The sequence below is a fragment of the Physcomitrium patens genome, chromosome 16 (genome assembly GCF_059467195.1).
Source record: "Physcomitrium patens ecotype Gransden chromosome 16, ASM5946719v1, whole genome shotgun sequence".
NCBI classification, from domain to species: domain Eukaryota; kingdom Viridiplantae; phylum Streptophyta; class Bryopsida; order Funariales; family Funariaceae; genus Physcomitrium; species Physcomitrium patens.
This window is the reverse complement of record NC_143425.1, coordinates 13307912-13333923: the sequence shown is the minus strand read 5'-3', so window position 1 is coordinate 13333923 and position 26012 is coordinate 13307912. Positions and strand designations below refer to the sequence as shown.

Here is a 26012-nt window from a genome sequence, read left to right as displayed (position 1 = left end):
ATTTTAGGAATTTTTAAGATAGTATTGCTTTGTTTAGAACTAATCAATAATTAAAGTAGAAATTTAATGATATTATTGAATAGGTTTACTATTTTTGTTTTCATCTTTTCAAATACAAAACAGCCATTGTCATTAGGCTACATTTTTTTTTCCTAGCAAAGTTGGATATCCAATTGGGATTTGAATTACCAATCTATTGGTACCAAGCCACCATTCTTAGGCAGTTTAAGGTTGTAGACCTGCAGCTTTATTCTTTTTAAAACTTTTTAGTTCTGGGATTTAGTAAGCGACTAAATAAAAATAAATGAAATACCACCTTTAATACAATATAATCTTCTATGTTGATTTTACTTGTTTTGCTAGAACTTTTTGTTAAACTCAATTGTTTAAATTCATATTATAGTTGATAACAAGTACTACCACTTTGTAAGGATATTAAAATGTTCAAAGGAAAAGGAGAATATTGTTAGAAGTAAAATCTACTACTTCATGCAACATATATTTGACATATCATTATTTCAATGTACTTTCTATTAAATGATTTTTTATAAATCATATCAATATTATGTCTTACAAAAGCAACTTATTTCACAACACTCTAATCCAATTTTAGAACATAAGTTAGAAGTGAGAAAATAGAACATTGTTTTACCAAAAAAACATAAACTGTACTTTTGTACAAAGAAGCTTTTAAAAGTTTTAACATGACTTGAGATTTTAAAGTGATTTGTGTACACTTAGAACCTTAAATACTGTTAACATGTTAAACGACACTTGCTTTCCACTGAACGTGAGGAAGGTCCGGCATCACAAAAAAAACTTGACATGCCCCATATGTGTAAGCAGAAAATGATCGGTTCAACATGATTCTATTAGACCTCGTGGATTGTGATTAATTCTCCAGTGAAACCCCAAATATAGCTGCATAGAAATCCATAGACTGAACAGTTCGTAAGATTAGCAAGCCTGTGGGAACTGTGGCTTAGACCGCAATAACTACTTATATAGACCATCAAACCAATTTGTGTACACCTGCATAAGACATTTTCACACGTTTGACTTGCGTCCTTTGTACAAATTTGTCCGTCATTTCAACAAAACTTCACAAGTCTCACTCTGTCTATCATGCGTGATGAAAACTGTCTCGGAATAGACGGTACAAACCAAGCTACGTTCACCACTGCGAGATCGGAGTACGAAAAATCTGCATATAACCTTCATGTTTCATGGAATTGCTGGAATTCCGCTCTTAAATTGCATCCAATTTCAACTGGGACGGTCCTAGCGCAGCTATGAAAACCACCTCGCTTCCTAAATGTCCTTGATTGCCCATCGTAGGGTTTTCATGAAAATTTCTCTGCGGTAAAATAATTCGTTCTACCCTTCCGAGACCTGAAAAAGAAGAAACCCCATTAGCTGAGCTTTCCTAGCTCCATCTTCTTCTTGATTGCTCGATGTCCGTGGTAAATAAAAGAGTCGACTATACCCGCTATTGTGTATATACCTGTGCGGCAGAACGCAGTGTCATTAGAAATCTACCTTAAGCAAGAATGCTTTTGCAGCTCGTACATTCTCAAAAAATTAATGGGCGAAAAATCTCAGTGGTAATGATCGACATTAAAAAATGTGGACAAGAACTAAAGTGTAGTTCTTCCCGCAAAAGGATTAGACAGTCAATTGAAATCAGCTCACTTCAGAACCCTACTGTGATGTTAATATTCCTATGCACACCTTAAAACGTAAAACTAAAACTAAAACTAAAAAAATGCTTTATTTAATTTTATGAACCCTGAATATCAACAATTGTAACTGGAACTCAAAGGCCAACTGTGAAGACTTTACCTCCAATAATCGCACACACGTTCGTAAGAAAATGCAGAAACGATGGTCTCTCTTCTGTAAACTTCACCTGCAACTCAGACCACCACATAGTATCACTCACATTTGAACAAGATAAAAAAAAAAAAATGTTTCTTCTTATATTTTTGCTGTGGATCTAGGGACCAGAAAAAGCATTACAGTCATGCTTGTTTTCCAGCCACAACCTGAAGCACAAGTGCAAAATGCAGGACAGTCAAAGAAATAAGAGCTGGGTCGGATGTTTTAAAAACATGTGGACCAGATGCATGTAATACCGACATAAGCAAGCACGTACACGAGCACATCATTATTCTCGCAACCAATCTACAGTTGCATGGCAGGTATCCCATTGAAACATCCTCGGTTTACACAGAAAGTGCGCACACAGCGTAAAATATGTTCGGTCTAAAACAGAGGGATGAAGCACCTTGATGGGTGTCAAATCATAGAAGAAGAATACACCAGGAATGACTCTTGGGCCATGGTCTCCAGCTGTATAGTGCTCCATCACAGAGAACTGAGACATTTGAATTCTTGTTAAGTTCGCTGAGAACATTGCTAACAAGGTGACGAATAATAATGCCAAAACTGCCACATTGCCAAACCGTGCGCACAACACTCATACAAACCTGATTGGTAGAAATTTTGCGGCCTTTTATGTCAGTGTACACAGTAGGCACGACCTGTTAGCATCACACCAACCAAAAATGAGCGAAGTCACGACAACATCCTCCCATCAACTCATAACGAGAACAGCAAATGGTTACCATGCATAGCAATTACTTATTAAATCTCAAACCGGGCCCTCATAGCTTAGAGCTCAAAGGTAACGGACAGGCATGAAATAATCACCTTGATGAAATACTGAAACATGCCATTTTGGTCCTTCTGTATGCTCGTCACTCTGCAACGGCCAGGTGAATTGATTCACTTGCTTTAGCAATTGCATGGAAATCAATTAGTCGTAAAATTCTATAAAATGAAAAAAAAAGAGTAGGCGCACATCCTTCATATTCATAGCTCATACAAACAACCAACCTGGGCTAACATATTAAGAATTATGTAAAAATAACAGCAGGCGTTAAAATTAACAACAGCTCAAATTCTACACTAAAAGAACCCTTTCACAAAGCCATGTTTGAGAAAAACGACTAGAGATTAAGTAATTTACTTGTCTAAAGGATTCACCGCTCCAGGAAAATAAGCACCGAAACTGAGCTCGTTAATGGTATGGCTCACCTGCAGGTATAACGAATCCCAACATACCGAACCATTCAATCTGCTAGCCAGTCATTCATGTTCTTTCATCACGTTTAACGAAGATTTCAACAATAACATATAATATGCATCAATCTTCTCTAAGGAATACCATTTGAACGAGTATCATAAGCTCAGCAACTATATGCTCACAGGGACGCAGAAATACTATGATATTGCCATGAAGAACAGTTGAGTGACAATTACATTGAAGCTGTCGGTAACGAATCCCATAAGATCAAGAAGATGCATAGCCGATTGCTGAAAGGATTTTCCTGGAGCAATCTGGAAATTTCCAGCCACCTTATTCACTTCCAATTTTCCATAGATGTTACAACCCTCCCCAGCTTCCTCCTTTATCCTCTCAATAAAACCTTCTCTGTGGCACTGAAAAGACATAACATTTCAATGGATAAGCGAACAAAAGTCACCTTGGAGGGTAGATGGAACTTGAGTCAAGTCTGACATGTGCACTAAACTCATGGAATAGTGAAATATACAGGAAGTATGCTATAGCTGAGGATGCTACCCATATTGACACAAGTACTTGTTCAACTTCATTAAATTTCAAAATTGTAAGAAATACTGGTTTACAAACCTGATCAATTAGATCCGTATTGGTCAAGGCCCAACCCTTTTTGCGATATGCTTCTCGCACCTCTTCACATGAGTTACAGCATTGATCATCTGACTGGAGCAGTCCACACATCCCACCATGTGTCAGATTTAGATCTATGAGAGCTTTTTCATGTAGGGCAGATTGAGCCCATTTCTTTCCTAATGCGTGCTACGGTTCCAGTTGATTACTTCATCTTAGTCCATACGTGGACCATAACACCTACGGTCTGTCTTCGAGTTCACACCTACCGATAGCGAGATTCAACTAACGAGTGATCACGTAAACTGGTTTCTCAACTTCCTAATCAATGTGTTGCTGCCTGCAAAACAAAAAGATGGAATGTAGCACTTACTGATTCAGCGCCAAAACAGGAGCCGCAGTAAGTTTCATGGTCCTCAAGCCTTCCACCATGCTTTTGCAACGGCTTTTGGACCTGCATTAAGATTCATGCCATTCTATGTAAGCTGCGTCATTCACAAACGCAGCAAATTCCTAACGCAGCAAGCATCCCAACTTGCAAGGTCAACACCTGTCAGAATCTTACGAAGTACATGCTATATTTAAAATTAAGAGAGACGATTTCTCAACCTTTCTTAACTTAACTCGATGTCATAAGTTACAAGACTCACCTTGGGAGCGTTGATGGCATCGGGTTTTGGGGCGTCGACAGCCTTTCCATGTACGTCCAGCCTTTTCTTATAAATATTGTGTCTCTGGATATAAATAAATAGGGTAGTAAAGAGTGAAAACACAATAAAATGAACTTCAAGCCCCAGGGCAACATATTATTCGGATCGATGCAAACACAGAAAGGAAAGAAATAGAACCCCAGGATTCCCAGCAGAAAGACACAACGACATGACATATCGTGCGCAGGTTTGAAATATGAAATAATCACAATATCTTACCACATCAAGGTGCAGTTCACCACTTATGTCCATTGCATCTAAGCTGACAACGGAACACGCCAATGCCGGGAATGTAATGTCCAACTGCAGAAACACACAACGCAATGGTTAATTCTAAGCGTATCAATCAATCTTCGACTTCGAGTAAAATCATAACGTTTGCCACTTTCAGAACCAAATTATAGAGAGCCATCAGCCTTTCCTGCTGACATTCCCAAGAGAACGATGCTTTCAGGTCAATCAGCAGACGGACTATAATAATTGGCGAGCAAATCAAAGAGATTTGTAGGTGAAAAGTTGATTTTCGGCGTACATTGATCTGAAGGGTTTCTCCTCGTGAAGTATCCACCACCAGCTGATTCTGAGTCTGAGCACTTAAATATATTCCTGATAAACAAGCAAAGAGTTCCCTCAATTTCTCGTAGCAGGAAGTCAACCGCTACTAGGTGCCTCCACACAGTTCCTCAGCTTACAAATGCAGATTATATTGGTGAGAAAGGAAATGTGTTACATCTATAAAAGACAGCCCTCCCTGAAATCATAACCAGAGATCAAACAACACTACAGCGAAATTCCGATATGGATTCTTCCCAAACTCGCAGCGAAGAAGCTAAATAGAACCTCAAAAAGCCAATTCCTGAGAGTCTTCCACATCAATCGACCTTACTCTCTTACGTACTAAAACCATACTATAGATGCAAATGCGGCGACAACCTGAGTGACCCAAACGTGGCAATAAAATCTAATAGGCAAAATATGAACTCTCTGGACTACAAGACAGCTGACATATGCATATTACATGGACTAACTTCAGCAGAAAATCAAATTGGTGGTTTAAATGTTGAGCACTCAGAATGCAAGTCTAGCTGACCGTTGTTTTGTTCCCATGAAGATCAGAATAGAAATGACAGGACCTGCAGTCACTTACGAAATTCTGTTACGAATAAAAGAAACATGAATATGGAAGATACGAGCGTGATAACACCGCCAGATAGAGTTCGGCTGTAAAAATCTTCACTAATCTTAGGGTGAGCATCGAGCTGCTTCAATTTGTTGAAAATTGCCATGCTTGATTCTCAACTCGAACCCCAGTGTAACTCCTGACTTCTGACTCTTTCTCAATTGGAAAACAAGGTGCTGACCCTCATTGAATCACGGATAACCCTGCTTTGCTCCAAGTAAGGTCTCTTCTGGTCCTCTGAAGGTCCCTGCACAACTTTCGAGGGATGTTCAGAATTCCCGAACCATAACATCATTGCAGAGGCCTCCATTTGCGCTCTCAAAAACCCTGAGACACAACCTTACAACATTCCCTTCTACCATTCCCCTGCTAAAAGAAATCGCCACACCAAAACACACAAAATCCAGATAAAATCAAAACCTCAAAAAACTCCAAAAATCACCAATTCAGCAAAACACAGCACCATCATACACAAGCACATTTTCTAACCTCAGAAACCTAAGCTCCTATTCATAAAAAAAAAAAAAAAAAAAAAAAAAAAAAAAAAAGGGAAAGAAAAAGAGACAGAAGATGGATCGAGCATTAAAAAAAAAAAAACTCACTCAACAGCGAATGCAAAACCTACGTGCGAACAAACCAGAACATATGATCCAAACCCTAAAATCGTACCTTATGCTCGCAGCTTTCTAGAATCCATTCCACTTCAGAAGTGATCGAGGCAACGATCAAAAGCTCTGGAAATCCAATCGCGGTAGCATAAAAGAAGGAACCGATACCAGGGCGCGATGCGAAGCACCGCGGGGCGTTCGAAGTCTACAACCTACAGCGATCTTACGCGATCGCACGCAGCTCCAGTTGTCGCATGCAACACACTGTGAAGCAAAATTGAGTGCGCGGAGTGAAGAAGGAGCGCCCTCACGGATCAGTCCCCTCCTTCCGAGTCGACGAAGCTCGACGTGAAGTCTAGAACGTTCGGATTCCGTCCAATGTGGTTAAAGTTTCAGTCAACCGAAACCCAATTCTCGTCCATATATCTCGTCAGTCAATGAATGTGCCGATTAGAGCATATCATCCATTTGAGATTCATTCGTCAATATGATGAAAGAAGGTATTAATATCATCAATAAATTCAGTGTAGCATTCATCAAAAAGACTACACATTCATCCATTATCCACATTGGTTCAATCTCGTTCATCCGCCTCTGTTCGTTGGTCTCTTGGATGAATGTAGTGAACCCCTGACGATGGATGATTAGTAGTCCGACAGTCAAAGTTTTTCTCACGCGAGTCCAAGCGTGGCGGTGTCTCTCGAGGGTGGTCGTCGTCGTCGACTTCGTGGCAGATCTCGCAGTTCGGGCGATTCCAGAGAGCATCCAGAGCCTCGCCCGTGCTGCAAGGAGTTGTCGTCGAAGGTGGCGGAAGAAGAGCACATGACAGTTGCTTAGATCGTGATTGCGTCCGGTTGGTATGCGCGTCGGCGGAGGGAATTTACTGCTGTTGGTCAAGTTAGGGTTTCGTTTTGCCTTGAGTTTTTATAATCCAGGTGAGCTTCTCGGGAGACGGTTTGCGTTGCAGTCTTCAATTCGTCGATTGGAAGAATTTTTTTGTTTTAGAGATGCTTTTGTGTTATTTGTTTTCATTCTTCAATCGGGGTGACTCGATTTTTGCGGAAGTTCTCAGTCCCTGGTGAAGGTTCGTGTTGCCCTGAGATCGGTCTGAGGATCGATCTCTAGTCTTTTCAAGCCTTTTGTATGGAGTTATTAGAAAGGGACATAGCCTACGCTGTTGGAAGATAGTAGGGTTTGGTGGATGCTCGTGTAACCTGACTGTGCGAGTTAGTCGTCATGGCAAGACCATTAGCTTCGCGGACTTTGGATTTTTAGTTAGTCACCCGTAGATTACACGAGTATTCTATGCTCCCACTTACGTGTGTACTTAAAGTCGAATGTAGAGGTGCACTGGTGTTGTATGTTTTATTTTTTGTATGGTTGTTAGGGTTACCCTTATTCTGTTGTGTAATTATTAGGGATAATGAGAAACCTTTTGTATATGCATTGCACCTTTTACCTCAGAACGGAGATCGCTCTGCATCTACTTATTATTATCTATATCCGTTGGGGCTATCATGGAAGTTAACAGGATTTGAGGGGAAAAGAGCTAGGTCTAAGCTAGAAAATCTGGCTCTTTACAAAATAGACCGTACGTCCACTTATAAATTTACGTGTGTAGACTCTTTTAACGGGTTAAATAACCTTACCTTGTTGAAAGTTGTGTCGAAATTCAAATTTATTGATATTAGTTATTGGTAATCTGTTTCTGCAGATATCTTGTACTTCTATTAGCGAACCTTTTAGGTTCCTTGAATAGGATTGAGATGAGGAAAGAAAAATGGCAAGTGATCAAGAATCTAGATGCTTTCCCTCGTGCCGAGGAGCATTTGTTGCAAAAGACTTCTTCTGGTGCTGCTGGTTAGTACTAAGTTACTTTTGATAGTTCTCACTCAGATAAAGCATTTTTTGTTTCCTAATATGTATGAGCAGAACGTTAAGTAGATTCCTATCACCTAATAACTATTTCTGATAGGTTCTACGGTTGTACGTTGACAGAATCGCTAATGATTAATGACTTGCTATGTGAATGTGGCAGTCTCGGCAATAGGACTGTTTATTATGGGCGTTCTCTTTTTTCACGAGCTTCGTTTTTACCTAGAAACTGTCACCGTGCACGAGGTAAAATCTTTTTGCGGGACTTTTTCGTAGTATGGCTACTGTGTTTCCTTGTGTATTCACTACTTATGTAGTAACACGAAATGCCGTAACACAGATGTCGGTGGATGTTAAGCGCGGGGAAAAACTGCCGATTCATATTAATATGACCTTTCCGGCTTTGCCATGCGAAGGTTTGTCTCCCATACACCCTGGTTGAGTTCACTTTTAGTTTCCGAGTCTTTTGCCTTATTCAGTCCTTTCTGCACTTTATGTGTTGTGTGTAGGACCAGGTCTTCTTTGAACATAATTAATACTCGTGCGTATTTAAAAACTGTCTTGTTAATTGATCATCCTTGATTGCTCAGTTCTGAGTTTGGATGCAATAGACATGTCCGGCAAGCATGAAGTAGATCTTGACACCAACATTTGGAAAGTAAGTTCTCTGTTTACTTTATAGATCTTATCATCCCCATTGCCGTTTCGTTTGTCATCTGTCTAATTTGTAAGGTTGTTTGTGTCCGTTTGCAAGAGTACTGGTATTTTCTAAATTTTAAACTTGTTGCATCTTAAAAGTAAGTAGAACGTGTCTGGATAATGCATGCGTCGTTACGACGAATCTAATCGCGGATCCAAGTTTAGGGTACCAACATCACGGAACGGATTTTTGTCATGTGCAGCTGCGTATCCATAGAGATGGTTACGTACTTGGTTCAGAGTTTGTCAACGATCTTGTCGAAGGAGAACACAGAAAGGAGGAGCCCAAGGCTGATAAAAAAGACGAACACAAAGATGGAGACCATCGGAAAGTAGAGGCACACGGAGCTTCAGGGAGTCATGGTAGGCTTATTTTTTTAACTTACAAAGTCTAAAGTCCAGAAGCCGTTGTCGATATTGTTATTGTGACTTGTGTAAAACAAGCTCTTCTGTGTAGCTTTTTCTTGTTTGGTGATTTGAGGACATTCCTGTCACAAGAGCAATGTGTTCATGGGTGGTACCTCACTCACGGGTATTCAACAGGACATGAGCATGGTGAACACGGGCTCCATGGTGGATTGGCCATGCCTGTTCACAGTCATCATTCTCAGAAAGATCCTCAGAAGGTGATCAATGAGGTCAAGAAGGCGATTGACGATGGAGAGGGGTGTCAGGTAATTGATTTTCTTGTAATTCATTTCATTTGATCATTCCATGTAGAGTTATGATATCAACAATGCTTTCTGATTTGTGCAGATTTTTGGTGTGCTTGACGTGGAGCGTGTTGCAGGAAATTTTCATATTTCCATGCATGGCCTGAGCCTTTACGTAGCCTCTAAGGTACCATTATTTATTCTTTATTTTTTGTACCAGCTGTCATAATGTTCGTTTTATTCATTTTTTGCAGTAACAATATTTATCTAGAATTCTAGTGTGTAACACAATTGGGTGATGTTGGGACAGATTTTTGAGGCAGGGTATGAGGTGAATGTCAGTCATGTCATTCATGACCTTTCCTTTGGGCCAACTTATCCAGGTCATCATAACCCGCTTGATGGAAGTGAGCGCATCCTTCATGACACTAGCGGTACTTTTAAATACTTTTTAAAGGTAGGCTGTGTTGTCTGTGTTGATTGTTGAAGCTTGCCTTTTATGAGTATTTGGATCTTCAACTTCAGCAGTCATAGTTGAGCTCTCACCACGTCTTCCTACGTATCTTTAAATGTCTCATCTAATCATCGTGGACTGCCTTTTTTGCTCGTCACCTGTATTATTACTGCACATTATGTCACCAGAGAGATTTGGATTTGGATTGATATGATTATTTTTAAAAATTGTACAGATCGTGCCTACTGAGTATCATTATTTACATGGAGAGGTGATGCCAACAAATCAGTTCTCTGTGACCGAGTACTACCAGCGTACGAAACCTTCCGACCGGTCTTATCCAGGTATGTTCAGCTCCGCAGTAAAGTTCGAGGTAATGATCGAAAGCGTACTTATTTATTAGTATTGGCTATATGTTTTCAACATTTGTTTTGAAGAAAACGTGGTTGTATGTGATGGATTCCTGTTGGTTTGAATTTTGGCGTTCTTGCTATCTTCAATCGAGATAGATTGCTTGATTTGCTGACCAAAGTGCACAAACCACTCTTTTATTTGTTGCGGGGGTTGGATACAGCTGTCTACTTTGTGTACGACTTGTCTCCGATTGTAGTCACTATCAGGGAACACAGACGCAATTTTGGCCATTTTATTACTCGCCTTTGCGCTGTTCTTGGTGGAACCTTTGCAGTTACAGGTACACCTTTTTACTTCTATTCTTGATGGTATCAATGAACGCTGTTACTTGCCTATACACCATAGCGCATCCTATATTGTTACTTTGCTGTGTGAACATGGACCTGGAACTGATTATTGGTAGTGTTTAAATGTATGTAACAGGAATGTTGGATAGATGGATGTCTAGGATAATCGATTTTGTGATGAGCACATCAAAGCAGGGCTTCCTGTAAGCTTCTAAATGTTGATAGATAAGATGCGTGTTTACATCATAGTCCTTTTCAACCTGTACCGTAGCATAAAGATTGATAGAATGTAGGCAGCAGCAATCAGCATCAGTGAGGTCCTCCATGGCTTGTGGCTTTGTTCGCCATCGCAAGCCTTGTACATGCTTCGGCTTGACATTTGCAACTAAGGTCTATGGCAATAGCTGAAGCCTCTTCCTTGTTATACTCGAATTAAAATGATCCAAGGGGCAGGTTCCTGTGGCACGATCGAATCTCCTGAGAGGTATCTTTTGATGTATACATTCATGATACCATTTGCAACTTCAAAGCTATAATTATGGTGAAGATGATCCAGATCTTCTTCTGCTAATTCTTTTGTAACCGTGGAAATTGAAATCATTTCTACTTCAATTAAAATTCTATTTGGAAATTAAAACGTTGGAGATCACGAATACAATTGCTTTAGTTTTAAATATTTTACTGAAGCAAAGCACCTCAAAAGATCAAGCACTAGTAGTACCTTGAGCTAGATGTCCAAAATGGCTTCTATAAGTGTTGATTACATCAATCATGAATACTTCTTTACAAGGGTAGGAATAAACACACAGAATTGAAGGTATAGAACTATTTTTTGTTGTTTAGATCAGCGGTATGAGAACCAGACATGTAGGTGTATGTGACAAACCTTCTTAATCTAATCTTGGACATGCACATAATTTTATTAAATAGCTTTTGTAAGAACGGAATTTGATTGTAAATAAGAAGCATCTTGGTTTTTAATCCAATTCTTAGTTTGAATCACAAATTGAATGGTGGTGCATTGGTGTATGAATTTTGTTTTTAGAATGCATAGGAATTTGAGTACATTTGTGTCTTTACCCAAAGGCCTTCATACTTGAAGTCTATTAATTTGATTCTTTTTTTAGTGATTTAAAACTACAGAATTGATAGCAATTGGATTTATTTTACAAAGAATTTATGTTTGTCTTCAAACTTTGTGTATTATTGCATTGCAACAACAAGATTTTTTTTTTTGTGTTGTTAAACTTTATCTTTGAAGATATCACAATTAGAATAATTATAAAGAAACAATTCATAGACTCAAATGTTTACAATTTTCTGCAAGTGTGGTGGTAATACCTTAAAATTAGTTCTATAACTTTTTCAATAATTTATTACATGTAAAAATTATATAATTTATTAAACATATTATTATAATCTTACTTTAAAATTAAACATACAATTATGTCAACTTAGATTTTAACTTGGTTATTTATTATATTTGTAATAAGAATTTAGAACTTATGTTGTACATAATATCTAAATTACTAGATATATATATATATATATATATATAATTATAGATATTGGATGTTGCTAATGCCACCACAATTTTTGCAATTGCCACCAAAATCTACTACCTATTACATGCCATTATAGTTTTTATTATTGCCGCAAGAACTTATTCTTAATAAATTTGCTTTCCATATAATTTGAAATATGTATAAGATTTTTTTTTTTTTGGGAATTATAAAAAAAAAAAAAAAAAAAAAAAAAAAAAGCCACAAACCAAAAAAAAAAAAAGAAAAAAAAAAACTAAAGAAATATATTAAGTAGGTGGGTGGTTAAGGTGACAATAACAAAAACTATAATGGCATATGGTGGATGATAGATTGTGGTGGTAGTAGCAAAACATGGCTAGTCCACTAATTTTCTTCAACCTACTCTTCCTACATAGATTGGGCACTAACCAATCCTTGCTTTAAAAAAAATGTGCAATTGCAATAAAAATTGGCATTGCATTTACAAAAGACTCATAGACATCAACTTTAGAGTTTGAAGGAGAACTAAAATTTTAGTTGGAAACATAATTCCTTTTGAAGCAATAGGAATTGCCACAAATCAATTGGTGAAAAAATAATATTTTAGTAACTTAGTGTTGGTCTATTATTTAAAAGACTCTAACTAAAAGCATGATTTATTTTATTTCTTTTGTTTATTTTAGGAAACCGCAAAGTAGACACCATTTTCTTAATGCGAGGACACTTCTTTGTGCCACATATCTCCACACACACACAATAAAACTATTATTTATACTATTTTTTAAAAAAATATATTTATTATGAAGAGTTATATAAATAAATTACATAAAAATATATTATCAAAATATGCACCAAATACAGTTATATCACCTTCTATAATATGAAATAAAAATGATGCATACTTCTCTAATATCTTATATCTTATTAATAGAGATTTTGTTAGAGAAATATAGGTTGTCAAACCTTCTTAATATAAAATGATATATATATATATATATATATATATATATATATATCATAATATTATTTATCATAGTTGATATAGTAAATTATTTCTAAGTTTAGCTTTGATGTTTATAGATTAAAGATCAAGTGTGTTGTGTGTCATATATATTTTTATGTTAATAATTTTAATAGTTTCTTTTAAAATTATGTCTATCTATAAAATAAAAAAATAATAATAATAATTATATAATAATGTTTTTTTTTACTGAAATGTTTTGTCAAAAGACATTGAATTAAAAAGGAAATAAAATTAAAAAGATAAGAAGAATGTATAAGTCTTATAACTTTAAAGTTTTTTAATGATCAAATATATAATAATCTTTTATTGATATTTTATACATTAATAACCTGTTTGATAGCATTTCTATTTTAAATTTTAATAGAAACAAAAAGTTGAATAAAATCATATATCAAAATAAATCAAAACTAAAGTAAAAAGTTTGAAATTTTAAATAAATAATACAAAGATATAATCTTTATTCTATTTTTAAATATTAATAAAATCCTTATTTTGAAAAAACTTGTACTAGAATATCATAAACAAACAAACAAACAAACAAAGCAGTATATATATATATATATATATATATATATATATATATTTATTTATTTAGAAGAATTTTAAATAGACCTAGGATTTTATTAAATTTATCCACACATGATGATAATATGGTAATTATAATGAATGTGGTTGGTTTTTAATTGGTTGTGGATTCAATAATGTAGAAATGAATCTAGAGGCCTTTTTTCTTTTTTCATAATGGTTAGGATGGGTGGGTCAATTTAGTTAAAGCCTAGATATATTTCACATTCTATTTTTATTTATTTATTTATTTATTTATTTTCCTCCATAATTTTATGAAGTAAATCAATATAATCTTGTTTTCTTAGGTTGTGGTCACATAAAAACAGATCATTCCAACAAAATTTAAAAACATTAGCTTTCATGCAAGCTACTATTCTTGCCAACAAATCATAAAATTTTATTGCTATCAATCTACTAAGAACACATGGAGATAAGTTATTATTAACAAAATAAATAAATAAATATCACTATGTTAGATTAAGTGGAATTAAATTTTTATTTTTATTTTAATGTTATTGATATATTAATCTAAGTAAAGTTCCAGTTTATTTATTTTTATTTCTACTGATGATTATATTTTTATATAATAATATTATTCTGATTTTAATAATTACTGATAATTATTTTTAAAATTTATAATATTTATATCTTATTTATAATCGATTTAAAATCACAGAAATTAAATAATTATATATATATATATATATATATATATATGAATGTATAATTTTTTTATAAAAGAAAAAAGAAAAAAGACCTAAATTTATTATCAACACAATTAGAGGTTTTACAAATATTATAAAATGCATATGATTTTTTTTCATATACATATATATTACGAAACAAAGATCATTTTGACAACATTTATTATGTTTTAAAACATATCATGTCATTTTCTTTTATTGATTTAAACTATATTTTTAAATTTTTTAGATTTGTTAATATGAAAATCTTAGAACTTGGTAATTGAAAAGATTGTTGGGTTCTTTTCGCCCTTATGATTAGAAACTTATCAGAAAAGTGGTCATAGATTGAAAGAAAAGTAAATTGTTATTTAGGAATGTTAAATATTTAAGATATTATACATTAACATCATAATAGATATATAAGAGGTTCAAAAATCAATCTATTAGAAGACATGCGTTGTAATCCTCAATACAAATTCTCTGATTTTTGTGGAAGTGAATTTGTGGGTAGAAAAGTTAAGAAAGCTGAGACCAAAAAATTGTAAAGCTTAATTAATTTCTCTTCACTAACACAACAAAGTTAAATGATGAAAAGAGTGGAAAGTAAAACTATAAACTTATGCACATCCATAAATAAATAAATAAGAGAAGAAAAATGAGAAACTGATTTTCCTCTAATATTTCTGAATAAAATAAAAAAATCAACAATCTGGCGAATTGAAATTTTAATTCAACTTCTCCATCTTCGCATTTCTAATTTACAGGGTGTGGAACGAGTTTTGCACGGGTCAACTGCCAACGGGTCCCCCAGCCCAGGCCGGTCGCGCTCTGCAACTAACACGTGGCGGCCTCCCTGGGTACCGACGTCATCGGCGATGCACGGTGACCAGTTCCCTCGGATTCAGCTGACATAAAGCGCAGTCACCGCGTGTTGCTATTCTGTCCATTCGATGGAGAGAGCATCGACGGCCATAACGAGTGGAGGGTGGCTTTATTTCCACCACTGGGTCGGATTCTGTTTAAACTGACATTTTTACTTTTATTTTATTTTTAGAATTTACTTTTGAAGTTGGTGGTGACGATAATGAACAGTACAACTAAATCAAACCCTGCCATGAATGTTGGAATCGACCGTTTATTAATGCTTTTGTTTTAATTGGCATGGAGATACAGGGTGGTTTAAGTCCAAGGTGTGAAATTCTCATTTTCACATATTCATGTTAGTACAACAATAATAATCATAATAATAATAATAAATACAACAAAAAAAAAGGAAGACAAAGTACAACTTGTGGAGATCCAAGTTGAAACTAACATATACTTTAACTACAATAAACTACAACAAAGTTCTTTTAGATGTCAACAATTATTTAACTTGCAAAATGGGTCTCTCTCTCTGTATATATATATATATATATACATATCTATATCTTGTACAATAGATATAAAACATCAAAAAAATTGATGGTAACTCTTAGTGTTTTTGAAAGAATAAGAAAACAAAAAATCTTTATACATAAGAATTTACAGAAGTAAGTTTTTTAACAAAATAAAAGGAATTTGTTGAAGTACTACTTGATCCAATCAAAAAATGATAATCAGAAAGATAATTTTTTTATATAATATGATTCATAATACATGATATAACTGATTTAATACTAAATATTATTACAATTTAGTTCCTGATATACATGTCTTGTAATAGGAATATAGAATTCACTTAAAATTGATTGTTATAAATAAATAAATAAATAAATAGGTCTAATTTGTATTTTTATATTCACAATGATATTTTATATTTCAAGAAGAATACCAAGTAGAAACACCATGACAAAAAATAACATTATAAAATAATTTAGGACAATGATTTGACGACTTTGTTTAAAAAGTAAATAAACCTCAATTATTTAATTAATACTTTATACAAACATTTTAAATAATTTACATTTATAAGAATTAATTAATATTATATACATATTTTAAAAAGATAAAATTATAATTATAAAATTTGGTTTATTTATCTATTTATTTTAGAAGGCACAAAAATATTCTGTTATCTATAGTGTAATCTTCAAGAATTTATGCCACCTATTGCATTGCATAAAAAAATTACAGAGAAGCATATATATATATATATATATATATGTGATTGCTTTTAAGATTTAGTCATCTTGACTAACTTAGAAAATTTACATATAGATGATATGGATTTTTAAAAAATAAAAAATAAAAAATTATAGAATTATTACTATGTGCATAAAATTATTCATAAAAAATAAGCTAATTATATATTTTTAAATACTATGCAACTAGGTTTTTTAGTATCAATAGGTTTTAATATGATGAATCCAATATACACAAAATCTTAGATAATCTATTAAAGGTTCCATGATTTAATGAGAAAACTGTTTAAAGTTTAATGGTCTTTAATTTCAGACTAAACAACAATATATTTACATTAGAAATTCATTAAATTGGACCAAAACATTCAACAATTTTAATCCCAATAGAAAACTAATTTGAAGTGATTATTTCTTTAATATTTTCTAGATTAGATGCTAAAGTTACTTCAAATTTCTAAAATCTAGAGGTCATCTTTTTTTTCATGATGTTTGGATGGGTGAGTTGATTTAGTAAAACTTTAGGTCTATTTAATATTTCCCTATATATATACATATACATATGAACTGAAATTAGATGTGTTACATTTGAAAGCTTCCATTTATTATAATCCAACAATATTCCTCTAGTTACTCATTGTTTGGAACACATTGTCCACAATCTGCTGATTCTTTAAAAATGAAACTAATTTCAAATCGGATTATAATAAACACATATGCTTATTTTCTAAATTAAGCATTTAAATAGTTACTGTTCATGGCATGCACACTTGTGTCCCACATTTTATTTATTTAGTGAAATTTAGCTTTAAACTACTGACTAATGTGGTGAAGAGCAACGATAATGCCGAGCTGGCAATGTGTTTTTTCTCGGGGCTGCCCAAAGCATGGACCCCACCTAGGATCCAAGCTGCCCGTCAAGTTCGCGGTCACGGGTAACCGCGCACGGTGTCAGGTATGGTCACCGTCGACACGAGTCCCACGCGTTGGAATACGAGCCCTACGCGTCTGACGTCTCTCTCTCTCTCTCTCTCATTCTTCTTTGCAGACACACACCAGCTTTCGTCCAATGAATCCCCCATGCCCTGCGAGCGAGGCCGAGCTTGATCCTGGCTTAATGCGCTCCGCTCTCTATAAAAGCGCCGTTACAGCAACCTACATTTCATTATTCTCGGCGTTGTTCACTACGGAACGTGGAAAAGGCTGCATTTTGAGTTTGCCACAGCGATGTGAAAATGCGTCTTGTTTGAATTGTTTTTCTGAAGAGAAAGTTGGCGGTGGTGGCTTTTGTGAAGGATACGAGTCCAGCGCGCCATGAAGGTCACCAAGTTGGAGGTGTCAACGGTATATCCGAGTGAGCGATGTGAACCGCACGTGATGTACCTGTCCGGTGCCGATCACATTGTCCGGCCTCGGCATGTCCCGATTTTTCTGTTTTATAGAGCTCGCGAGGATGGCGAACAGGTATCTATATCTTTCACAAGCAGTGGAATACCTTTGATTCAGCCACTGTCCTTGGTTTTGTGATGGAGCTCTATATTAAACGTGCAGCTGAGTGTTGAGACATGTCACAAGCCTAATGGTTTATTTCACAGCTGTCGTCAGCTGAGTTGTTCTTGAGCTTGCTTCACACCTATTTTTTCCCTGCCTCACATCTAACCGGCCCTTCAATTTAGCCACCTGGGTAGTCGTTGATGAGATGCGGAAAACCTTGTTGGACACTGTTGGACACCTCTGTCTAGTTTAAATGTGCAATACGCTCCAAGAATAGTTTGTCATCCTTGAAACTGGAGGAGGTATTCCTCCGCAGAAGTCGTTACTATTTCGATTGAGTATGTAAGTATTGAAGGCAAGGCTTCATATCCAACTCAGATAATTCTATGAACAGGTCATGCCAACTGACTTGTTGAAGAACTCAGTAGCGAACACGCTCTCGAAGTTCTACCCCATCGCAGGACGACTGCGTAAAGGAAGCGACGGGAAGCTAGAGATAGTTTGCAACAACGCTGGAGTGGAGTTTGTGGAGGCAACAGTCGATGGCAGCTTAGACGAGTTTGATGGATTTAATCCTAAGTTGTTCTCGGAGTTGCTTGATCCAGTGCCCGTACCATTTGGCGAATCATTCACAGAGTATCCCATCACGTATATCCAGGTGGGACTCATTTCCGTGGACTCTGCTTCCACTTGTTTCTTCTGGTTTGGTAACTGAATTCCCATTCTCGCTTGATAAATTATTATCATGCATTCTCTAATATGTACGCTGATCAGGTGACTCGGTTTGCTTGCGGGGGCGTATCTCTCGTAATCACCATCAACCATGCTTGCGTTGACGGGCTTTCGGTGAATCAATTCCTGACGTCATGGTCTGAGGTGGCGAGGGGTTTAGAGATGTCGAACCCGCCGGTTCACAACCGGACTTTGCTGAAAGTACATATAACTCCTGAGCCAGGTTTCCGTCCCAAGGAGCTGAGATCTCTTACGAATTTGCTGCAGGCACTGCCCAAGCAGAACCTTATAGAGTGCATGTTTTCATTCACACCTGAACGGGTCATGCTTGTGAAAAAGAAGGCCATAGGAGGTGGAGAGCAAGGAGCTTTCTCTACCTTTGAGGCCATCAGCGCTCACGTCTGGCGGTCTGTTACCAAAGCAAGAGGTCTTGATTCTCAAGTTACAACCAGGCTTTTAACCCCTCTGGACATGCGTAGGCGTCTAAACCATACTCTTCCCAAGGGTTACTTCGGTAATGCCATATGCTTCGTTAGAGCCGAGGCAAAAGCCGGATACATCGTCAATAATTCTCTCTCGTACACTGCAAACTGCATTCGTAAAGCTGTCGAAGGATTTTCTGAAACGTACTACAGCAAGGTTATCGCCTTTGCGCAGACTCATGAAAATCCCCTTGTCATGAATGTGAATTGGGATGATAGTGAGGGTTGTGATGTATGCGTATCAAGCTGGGTCCGATTTAACTTCATGAACCTGGATTTTGGCTCGGGGAATCCTACCTTCTGCAGCCCCGGGAAAAACCCTTACGATGGTGCAATACGTATTCTCCCAACAGACAAGGGCAATGGCCACATTAACATTTTCCTGGCCCTGAAACCAGATCACATGAAGAAACTCATTTCGGATGCAGAGTTTCTCCTTGATGACTGACAGCCAACATGTCCCTGCTGGAGCGCTCTAGGTAATGGTTCCTTCAAGTCCACTTTTTGTCGATCGGATGGTATATTCTAATCTTAGGACCCATCCAATTGTCCCCAAATTTGAGAAAGGGAGCTTTAGTAACAATTCCCCGTTTCTAGAAATGCGGAGCATAGTGATCTTCGCAAATTTACATAGTACATCTTGATTGATCTGATGTAACTTATCAGACTGTACTCGATTACGAGACACCTCTATTACTTCTATGCCAAGGTTTAACAGACTCCCTTTTGAAGTGCATACGGAGCACGCCGCTCCTGTTACTCCATGGAAGCATGAAGACTTGGGCCAGAAGCTCCTCGCAGTTGCTCGAGTATATAATTACTTTTGAACGATCTATTCGATAGTTCTAAAACTCGTTCTAATTCAACTGTTAAAGTACTAATGTCGACACTGGGGTCTGGCCCACGGCGAGGTGCGAATTTGGAGCGCGGGGGAACAGTCATCAGATTTATTGAATGATGCGGATTCGGCAACACTTCCTTAGTCCCCATCCCACACTTTATCTAGATGATTAGTTTTCATGATGTTGTGCAAACCTACTATTCTTATTCTTATTCTTATTATAGTCATACTACTGTCTTGGGAAAATCATGAAAAAAATCTTACTGTTAGTCAATAAAATATATTAATGTATTGATCTAATTTCATTTATTTATTTTCAAATTTACATAATAAATAACTCGAATATTCAATAAGAAAATTTTGAACACTATATTATTTTCTTGTTCACTTGTTAGCCTATACATACTTACATACTTACATACATATATATGCAGTGTTTTAAAATGCAGCATTCAAGGAACAAAATTTGAAACAAAGTCTATATTTGTTGATATATATATGACAAAATTTATATTTGCAATTTTCTAATCGATTTAAACTTAAAGGGTTTGCAATTTTGATCTATAAAAGGTATATAATAATTCTAAACTACCAAATAATAATAGTTAAATATCTGAAAGTTAAGTATTCAAATTTCACTTGTGAAATAACTTGCAATGATCATAAACCACTAAAAGATACTAAACTAATATCTTAAATGCTTTAGGCATATAACATTTAATAACGTTTCAAAAAACGATACTGTTTCTAGATAAAATATTCTCAAAAAATGAAAAGTGGGTAGATTTTTTTTTAATGTGTCAGAAAGAGGATAAAAGGGGGACATCCTTGTTTCTACGATAAATTCTCATAATTTGCTACTGCCACAATCAAATCTGATATTAGACTTTCATTACTATTATTATGCAACCCCTGTAATTGCTCACAATTACAGCCATCATGTGATTGGCGTAAGCCCATATTCAAACTGCCTTAAATGAGATCTGAATCTAAAAAACATCATAACTAATTCCAAAAAAAATATTTTTCTAAGAATAATGAGTGGTGCCTAAACTTCAAAAGGTTCTCTGTTCTGAAAAAAAAATCAAAAGGTTCTCTGTTCTAAAATTTGATACTTTATGTAGAATGCCCAGAACAACCAAAACCATTTTGGCTTTTATGGAGCTTTTAAGGAGCTCAAGAGGTTAAACTTTTGAAAAACAATAAATTGATATTTAGAAATGGATCCTTCAAAACCCTTAACTTTGAACAATATTCATGTGTTAAAAACTATTACATGAATAAGTAAATAATTTAAAAGAAAAAAAAAGAAACAAAAGAAAACTACGTGATAAACCTTTCGGAAACATCTTTCGGAATGTACAAGACCGTAGTTTTTATTACATTAAACATGGCATTCTCATTTCTACAATATAAAAATAGTATTCTATTCATTGCGCCGGGAGTTGAAGCTTTCGTAGCGAGCTTCGGCGCTGATTCTGAGACGCCGCTGTTGATGGTGTTGGAGCTGCTGTTGCAGAGCGAGAGGAACACAAATGCAATGCAATGCTGGCGCCGTGAATGGACTCGCCCCCTCGACTTGAACTCCATCCACGACCACTTGCTCCCGAGGTTTGATGCTCTGCGTTGTGTAGGCCTTGAAGGGGTTGCTGCTTGTGCACCTTCCCGGAATAGACGTTTTTCTGAAGCTCACAGTTGAAACTAGGATTATTCGTAGACTAAGTTTATGATTTGTGAGGGAGTGCAGGGAAATGCGGACTCACTTAGCTATGTAGCCCGACCTAGTGGGTTTAATCCCACGATCTGACCACTACATCGCTTCGGAACTATAAAACAAAATAAAATAACAAAGATGCGGTTGCAGGCTTGAAAAACCTTTGCATAAAGAGCCAGTGCCGCTGTGTGTAGGGGGGAGACAACAGGCGCTGAGTGGAGATTGCTAAGACTAGAGCCCACTTACGCTTCAGCAAGGAGTTTCGACTGTTATAATTCCTAGGTGATTGATATCAGTATCTTGTCGATCATGTTTTCTCTTTTTGTTTGTGTTTATTTAGTTTTTTTACTGAGCTCTATATCTACATGTTTCCGCACATTTGATTTCAGTGTACCCTATCCAAGCACTGAGAGTCTTCATATGGGTATTGATGTTCTCTTTTGGCTTCTCAACAATTAGTATAAGCATGGTCCTGAACGATGTTTACAAAGTTCAAAGCAGTCCCCTTAATACTTTTACGAAATGGACCTCTCCTAGAATTTTAAAACGACTAACCTTGATGTATCTCTGAATCGAGTAATATGTGTTTCCCATGAGTCTTCTTAGTAGATCTTAAGGGTAATGCAGGCTGATATTTGAACAGTGAGTGATAGTTAGGCATTGATGCTCACACAATGTCCAACAGATTTTGAGGAAGGTTTATACCCCATTTCTTCAGTCGAATCGCATTCAACGCGTCCCATGGACCGCTTGAGAAATCAGGTGGCTTAACATTGATTTTCTTGCTGTAGTTTGCAGGCTCGCATCGCCATTATCTCTGAGAGACCCACGTCGATACTCATTTTGCAACCTGTTAATATTTAGGTCACAAATAGTTCCTGACAAAAAGTTAGCAACCAATGCGAATCATTCGGAAGGAGCTGCAAAGTTGAAGATTTAGGACATGATTTTGACTTATCCTGGCGGAGAACCATTTGACATATTCATGACTGAGTAGGATTTTAGAACTTACAAGTTGAGGAAAAGTGTGTCGCTACTACATTTCGTCGTGTTGAAAGGGCAAAGAAGTGTAACGTTATACATGTCGACTACGATGACCGTATTGCCACATTGACATTTTGGTGCCTTCACACCGTGATGATAAGCGTGTCTTCATTTTGGGTCGACTTCTTCAATGTTGGTTAATTCAGGTTGCTTGCTCATTAAAGGTGCCATCAGAATTGATTTGATGCATCGAATCTAGGCTAACTGCCTTTCCCATCAGTGAAGCTTTCTGAATGTCTTAGTAAGTAGAACATGTCGGTAACATTCCCGGAACGATGAAAGAGATCTGGAGCTGTGGACGTCATCGTTGGATCTGTTAGAAAAGGATAATCGAACATTTTAGAATGCCATCTAATCTAGCATGTTTGCTAAGTGCATCATGGAAGTGGATGCAGAACGACTTTCAACTATGTAAGTAGTACAACTAGAACAATGCGCAATATGAATTTGACAGATCTAGTTTTCTTTTATTTATTTATTTTTTATTTTCTTCAGGATTTAATTTGTACTAGGGCAGCAGTATTGCACATGTCAATCATAAATATCGACTTGGTCGGCTGAACATGAAAATGAACCATGTTCAGTAACTTAGTTATCATGCTGTTTAGCACACGATGCCCTAACTTTCCCTCTACCTTCTATGTTTTTGAATGACCTGTTTACTGCGTTGGTTTTGAGCAGGTCTTCATTAAATTTGACCTGGTACAAAGATAAGTGATCGGGATGTTGAACGTCTTTCATCAAAAACGGAAGTCGCTCCAGTACACAGATATCACTGCCACTCATCAGTTGAGCATGCTTGCTTTTAGCAATTACATTGCTTACCTTGCAGATCACACATCTATATCTGCAAGTCATCGTCTCAACTCGACCTGACGTACTGTTGAGCACTTCGTCTTAAAGGTCACGAGCCGAAGTGGAAACAGACTTAAATATAACTTTCGAGTACGTCAGTTGTTGTACCAAAATGAAAATGTGGATGATTAGAAGATTAAACTCGTAAGACAACTATGAACATGCTACTGAGTAACATAACTTCACAGATAAGGAACTTCCCCTACGGTCTGAGTCAAAAAGCGTCTCCTACTGCTGGTAGACGTTCACAACCTTGAAACACTAGATGGGGAGATTTGCAAGGTAATACTGAAGAATGCTTTCATCATTCTCTGTTCCAGCTTCTTGTTCACATGGTCCATGCCTTCTGTCAAACTATACATCAAACGAAAAGTTATCCTTATTTCTGCAAGTACCGTTCCAGGTTGCCGGATCTTAAGATTGAACATTGCCTCAAGTAGGACATCAAATACAGACATTACTTCGCTGCTTCTACTGCACCTCTTTTCAAGTTGTTCCAAAGCTTCATTTGCAAAAGGTAAACGTACCTATATGCATCTCACTGTTTTCAAATGACAACAGGTATCCTGACCAAAGTTAGCTCGATCTTGCAGCTTGCAGTCGCAACCTCACATAGATATGCCGTCTCCACTTGTTACCCTTGCTTACAATCATCTCTCATCACCTGATGTGATTCATCTGCTTAAGAATCATTGTAAGAGCTTGTCCTGGACATTAAGGTACACAGCCTCGCACTTGTCACTATAATCTGTGAGGACCACTGTCTTCAAGCTCTGATGGTTTAGGAAAGACATTCACATGAAAGACATAAGTAGATGTTTGGACATTGTTTGAAAAAAGCAACTTCAAGTAACAAAACCTTGGATGTACTTTGAAGTAGGCTATTCCACATGGTTTTCTCTCGATTGTGAGATATATCTATATATATATATAGTTAAACAAATATGTAACTCAATTCAATGAGGCTCTTATGACATTTGGAATCGTTTCAAAGTGGAAGTTGTCTTTTTTGATGCCATACGGGATAATCTTATTTCAAAGAAAATTAGTTCTAATTTTAAAGATGGCCTATTTTCAAGCTTCAAATAACACAATGCAATATCAAAATAATTGTATTGTCATATTTTTATTGGGATTTAAATTTTAAAAGATATTTTTTCATATAACATAGAGATTTTACAATATGTATTTATAAAATAATTCTACAAAAACAACCAACATTATTTTTAAGAAATTAGAATGAAATATAAAATCATAAAATTCATACTTTGATTACAAAAACAATTATTTAAAATTATCACATTGTGAAACTAGAAGCTTGAACATATCCATCTCATAAGATTAGAACAAATTCATTTTGAAACTGCAAAAAGAAAAATCCAATCCACCAATTAGTTTTACTATTCATGCCCATGGATCCATTTGACAAGTTTCATGAACTTATCTTTGGGAACTAACTCACCTTCACTTGTGTAGCAACTGTTCAGAACTAGCAAGACCAATGATTTGTGCCTCCTATCAGCAAACAATCAATGTCACAATACAAACTTGATTTTACATCTTTGATGGCTCTGAATAGAAATATGACTTCATGATGTTCTGCAGGAAAGTTGAACGCAGGTAGAGCATGAATTTATGAAACTCTTCGTTTATATCGACATGTAGACAATCATCTAACCTCACGAGATACGTAAGAATATCAGTCCTACTTAGATGAACAAACCCTGGACTTCTGAGACGAACAATCCTGCAATCTTTCAAAAAGTTGACGTTAAACAACGGACTCGACTCTTTCAATATCAAATTTCGTATAAATCGTCTGTGAACTTCTACACAAGTCTATCTTTCATGATCCCAGTGCGCCACAGTGACCCATCTTTCTGTCGCTGGAAGTGAACCAAAATCCATTTCAATCACCTCTAGATTATCTCCTCGTAGTTTTATGTCTCAACAATGGAGAAGAGTCCGTAGTTTAGAGCAAATACCACTCAGAAGGGACTTTCGCTTGACCTGTATGGGTTTTTGATGAATCTCTTCCTCGGCCAGTTTGTAGTCGCTGAGACGCCAACGCTGAGGGTCGGCCAGTTCCTTGACAGTGGCTGTTAATAGCTCCAGCTTTAAGGCCCCTGGATGAGCAAAGCCAGGGATAGTTCAAGAACTTCTGCACGGACTGAAGTTACGCGCATCTGCTTGATTCCTGAGCCTGCGAAAGGGCAAAACCTTGTGGCTGGATCACTTACTGATATCATAACAACCGTACGCATCCACCACGATTTTTTTGGCAACTTTCCCTTGTGGAAAAGTCTCTGGCTAATTTCAGAGGAGTAGCTCGCAA

At 36.4% G+C, this 26012-nt stretch overlaps 4 protein-coding genes and 1 long non-coding RNA gene across 26 annotated transcripts; 3 read left to right on the top strand and 2 right to left on the bottom strand.

The window, feature by feature from the left end:
* Positions 1-1037: 1037 nt before the first annotated feature.
* Positions 1038-6529, bottom strand: LOC112293955 (uncharacterized). 2 transcript variants are annotated; one of them, XM_024543987.3, is made up of 14 exons: positions 6275-6529; positions 5573-5852; positions 4958-5031; positions 4645-4728; positions 4366-4449; positions 4089-4169; positions 3716-3808; positions 3325-3504; positions 3032-3099; positions 2713-2764; positions 2490-2543; positions 2288-2377; positions 1843-1909; positions 1038-1504 (listed from the first exon to the last, which is right to left on the bottom strand). In XM_024543987.3, the coding sequence occupies exons 2-14, from the start codon at positions 5709-5711 to the stop codon at positions 1413-1415; spliced, it is 1158 nt and encodes a 385-aa protein (XP_024399755.1). In that variant the 5' UTR covers positions 5712-5852; positions 6275-6529; the 3' UTR covers positions 1038-1412. The 2 variants fall into 2 exon arrangements, with proteins under 2 accessions (XP_024399755.1, XP_090113182.1); XM_090257056.1 differs by having other exon boundaries at positions 5573-5971; positions 6275-6508.
* A 428-nt stretch (positions 6530-6957) lies between these two features.
* Positions 6958-11019, top strand: LOC112293077 (uncharacterized). The gene is made up of 12 exons (XM_024542137.3): positions 6958-7148; positions 7928-8073; positions 8252-8334; positions 8429-8504; positions 8679-8746; positions 8991-9150; positions 9331-9461; positions 9544-9627; positions 9751-9897; positions 10130-10238; positions 10469-10588; positions 10732-11019. Exons 2-12 carry the CDS (start codon positions 7980-7982, stop codon positions 10800-10802), a joined length of 1143 nt encoding a protein of 380 aa, XP_024397905.1. The 5' UTR covers positions 6958-7148; positions 7928-7979; the 3' UTR covers positions 10803-11019.
* Positions 11020-17691: 6672 nt separating this feature from the next.
* LOC112293457 (shikimate O-hydroxycinnamoyltransferase) lies at positions 17692-20364 on the top strand. Its single transcript, XM_024542896.3, has 3 exons — positions 17692-17979; positions 18404-18667; positions 18784-20364. Exons 1-3 carry the CDS (start codon positions 17830-17832, stop codon positions 19669-19671), a joined length of 1302 nt encoding a protein of 433 aa, XP_024398664.1. The 5' UTR covers positions 17692-17829; the 3' UTR covers positions 19672-20364.
* Positions 20365-21254: 890 nt separating this feature from the next.
* Positions 21255-25756, bottom strand: LOC149987658 (uncharacterized). Of its 21 annotated transcripts, none has more exons than XM_090257053.1 (7): positions 25595-25756; positions 25140-25192; positions 24205-24384; positions 23458-24031; positions 22791-23135; positions 22334-22628; positions 21255-21746 (listed from the first exon to the last, which is right to left on the bottom strand). In XM_090257053.1, the coding sequence occupies exons 6-7, from the start codon at positions 22437-22439 to the stop codon at positions 21388-21390; spliced, it is 465 nt and encodes a 154-aa protein (XP_090113179.1). In that variant the 5' UTR covers positions 22440-22628; positions 22791-23135; positions 23458-24031; positions 24205-24384; positions 25140-25192; positions 25595-25756; the 3' UTR covers positions 21255-21387. The 21 variants fall into 21 exon arrangements, 6 of the variants coding, with proteins under 6 accessions (XP_090113179.1, XP_090113177.1, XP_090113180.1 ...); XM_090257051.1 differs by having other exon boundaries at positions 25140-25276; positions 25663-25756; XM_090257054.1 differs by having other exon boundaries at positions 22484-22628; positions 24205-24450; positions 25663-25756.
* On the top strand, positions 21926-23418 carry LOC149987659 (uncharacterized). The gene is made up of 2 exons (XR_016507162.1): positions 21926-22060; positions 22570-23418. It is a non-coding gene; the product is annotated as an uncharacterized LOC149987659 (long non-coding RNA).
* Positions 25757-26012: the final 256 nt, after the last annotated feature.

Excerpts from the sequence above, each read along its gene's own strand:
- LOC112293955 (XM_024543987.3), bottom strand. The coding sequence starts at position 5,711 with ATGGCAATTTTCAACAAATTGAAGCAGCTCGATGCTCACCCTAAGATT. Across the intron at positions 4,729-4,957 it reads GAGAAACCCTTCAGATCAAT|TTGGACATTACATTCCCGGC; the intron begins GTACGCCGAAAA and ends GTGTTTCTGCAG. Across the intron at positions 1,910-2,287 it reads ATGATTTGACACCCATCAAG|GTGAAGTTTACAGAAGAGAG; the intron begins GTGCTTCATCCC and ends TCTGAGTTGCAG.
- LOC149987658 (XM_090257053.1), bottom strand. The coding sequence starts at position 22,439 with ATGCCTAACTATCACTCACTGTTCAAATATCAGCCTGCATTACCCTTA. Across the intron at positions 21,747-22,333 it reads CGATTCAGAGATACATCAAG|AAAAACGTCTATTCCGGGAA; the intron begins GTTAGTCGTTTT and ends TGTGAGCTTCAG.
- LOC112293077 (XM_024542137.3), top strand. The coding sequence starts at position 7,980 with ATGAGGAAAGAAAAATGGCAAGTGATCAAGAATCTAGATGCTTTCCCT. Across the intron at positions 9,628-9,750 it reads GCCTTTACGTAGCCTCTAAG|ATTTTTGAGGCAGGGTATGA; the intron begins GTACCATTATTT and ends ATGTTGGGACAG. Across the intron at positions 10,239-10,468 it reads TTCCGACCGGTCTTATCCAG|CTGTCTACTTTGTGTACGAC; the intron begins GTATGTTCAGCT and ends GGTTGGATACAG.
- LOC112293457 (XM_024542896.3), top strand. The coding sequence starts at position 17,830 with ATGAAGGTCACCAAGTTGGAGGTGTCAACGGTATATCCGAGTGAGCGA. Across the intron at positions 17,980-18,403 it reads CTCGCGAGGATGGCGAACAG|GTCATGCCAACTGACTTGTT; the intron begins GTATCTATATCT and ends TTCTATGAACAG. Across the intron at positions 18,668-18,783 it reads ATCCCATCACGTATATCCAG|GTGACTCGGTTTGCTTGCGG; the intron begins GTGGGACTCATT and ends TACGCTGATCAG.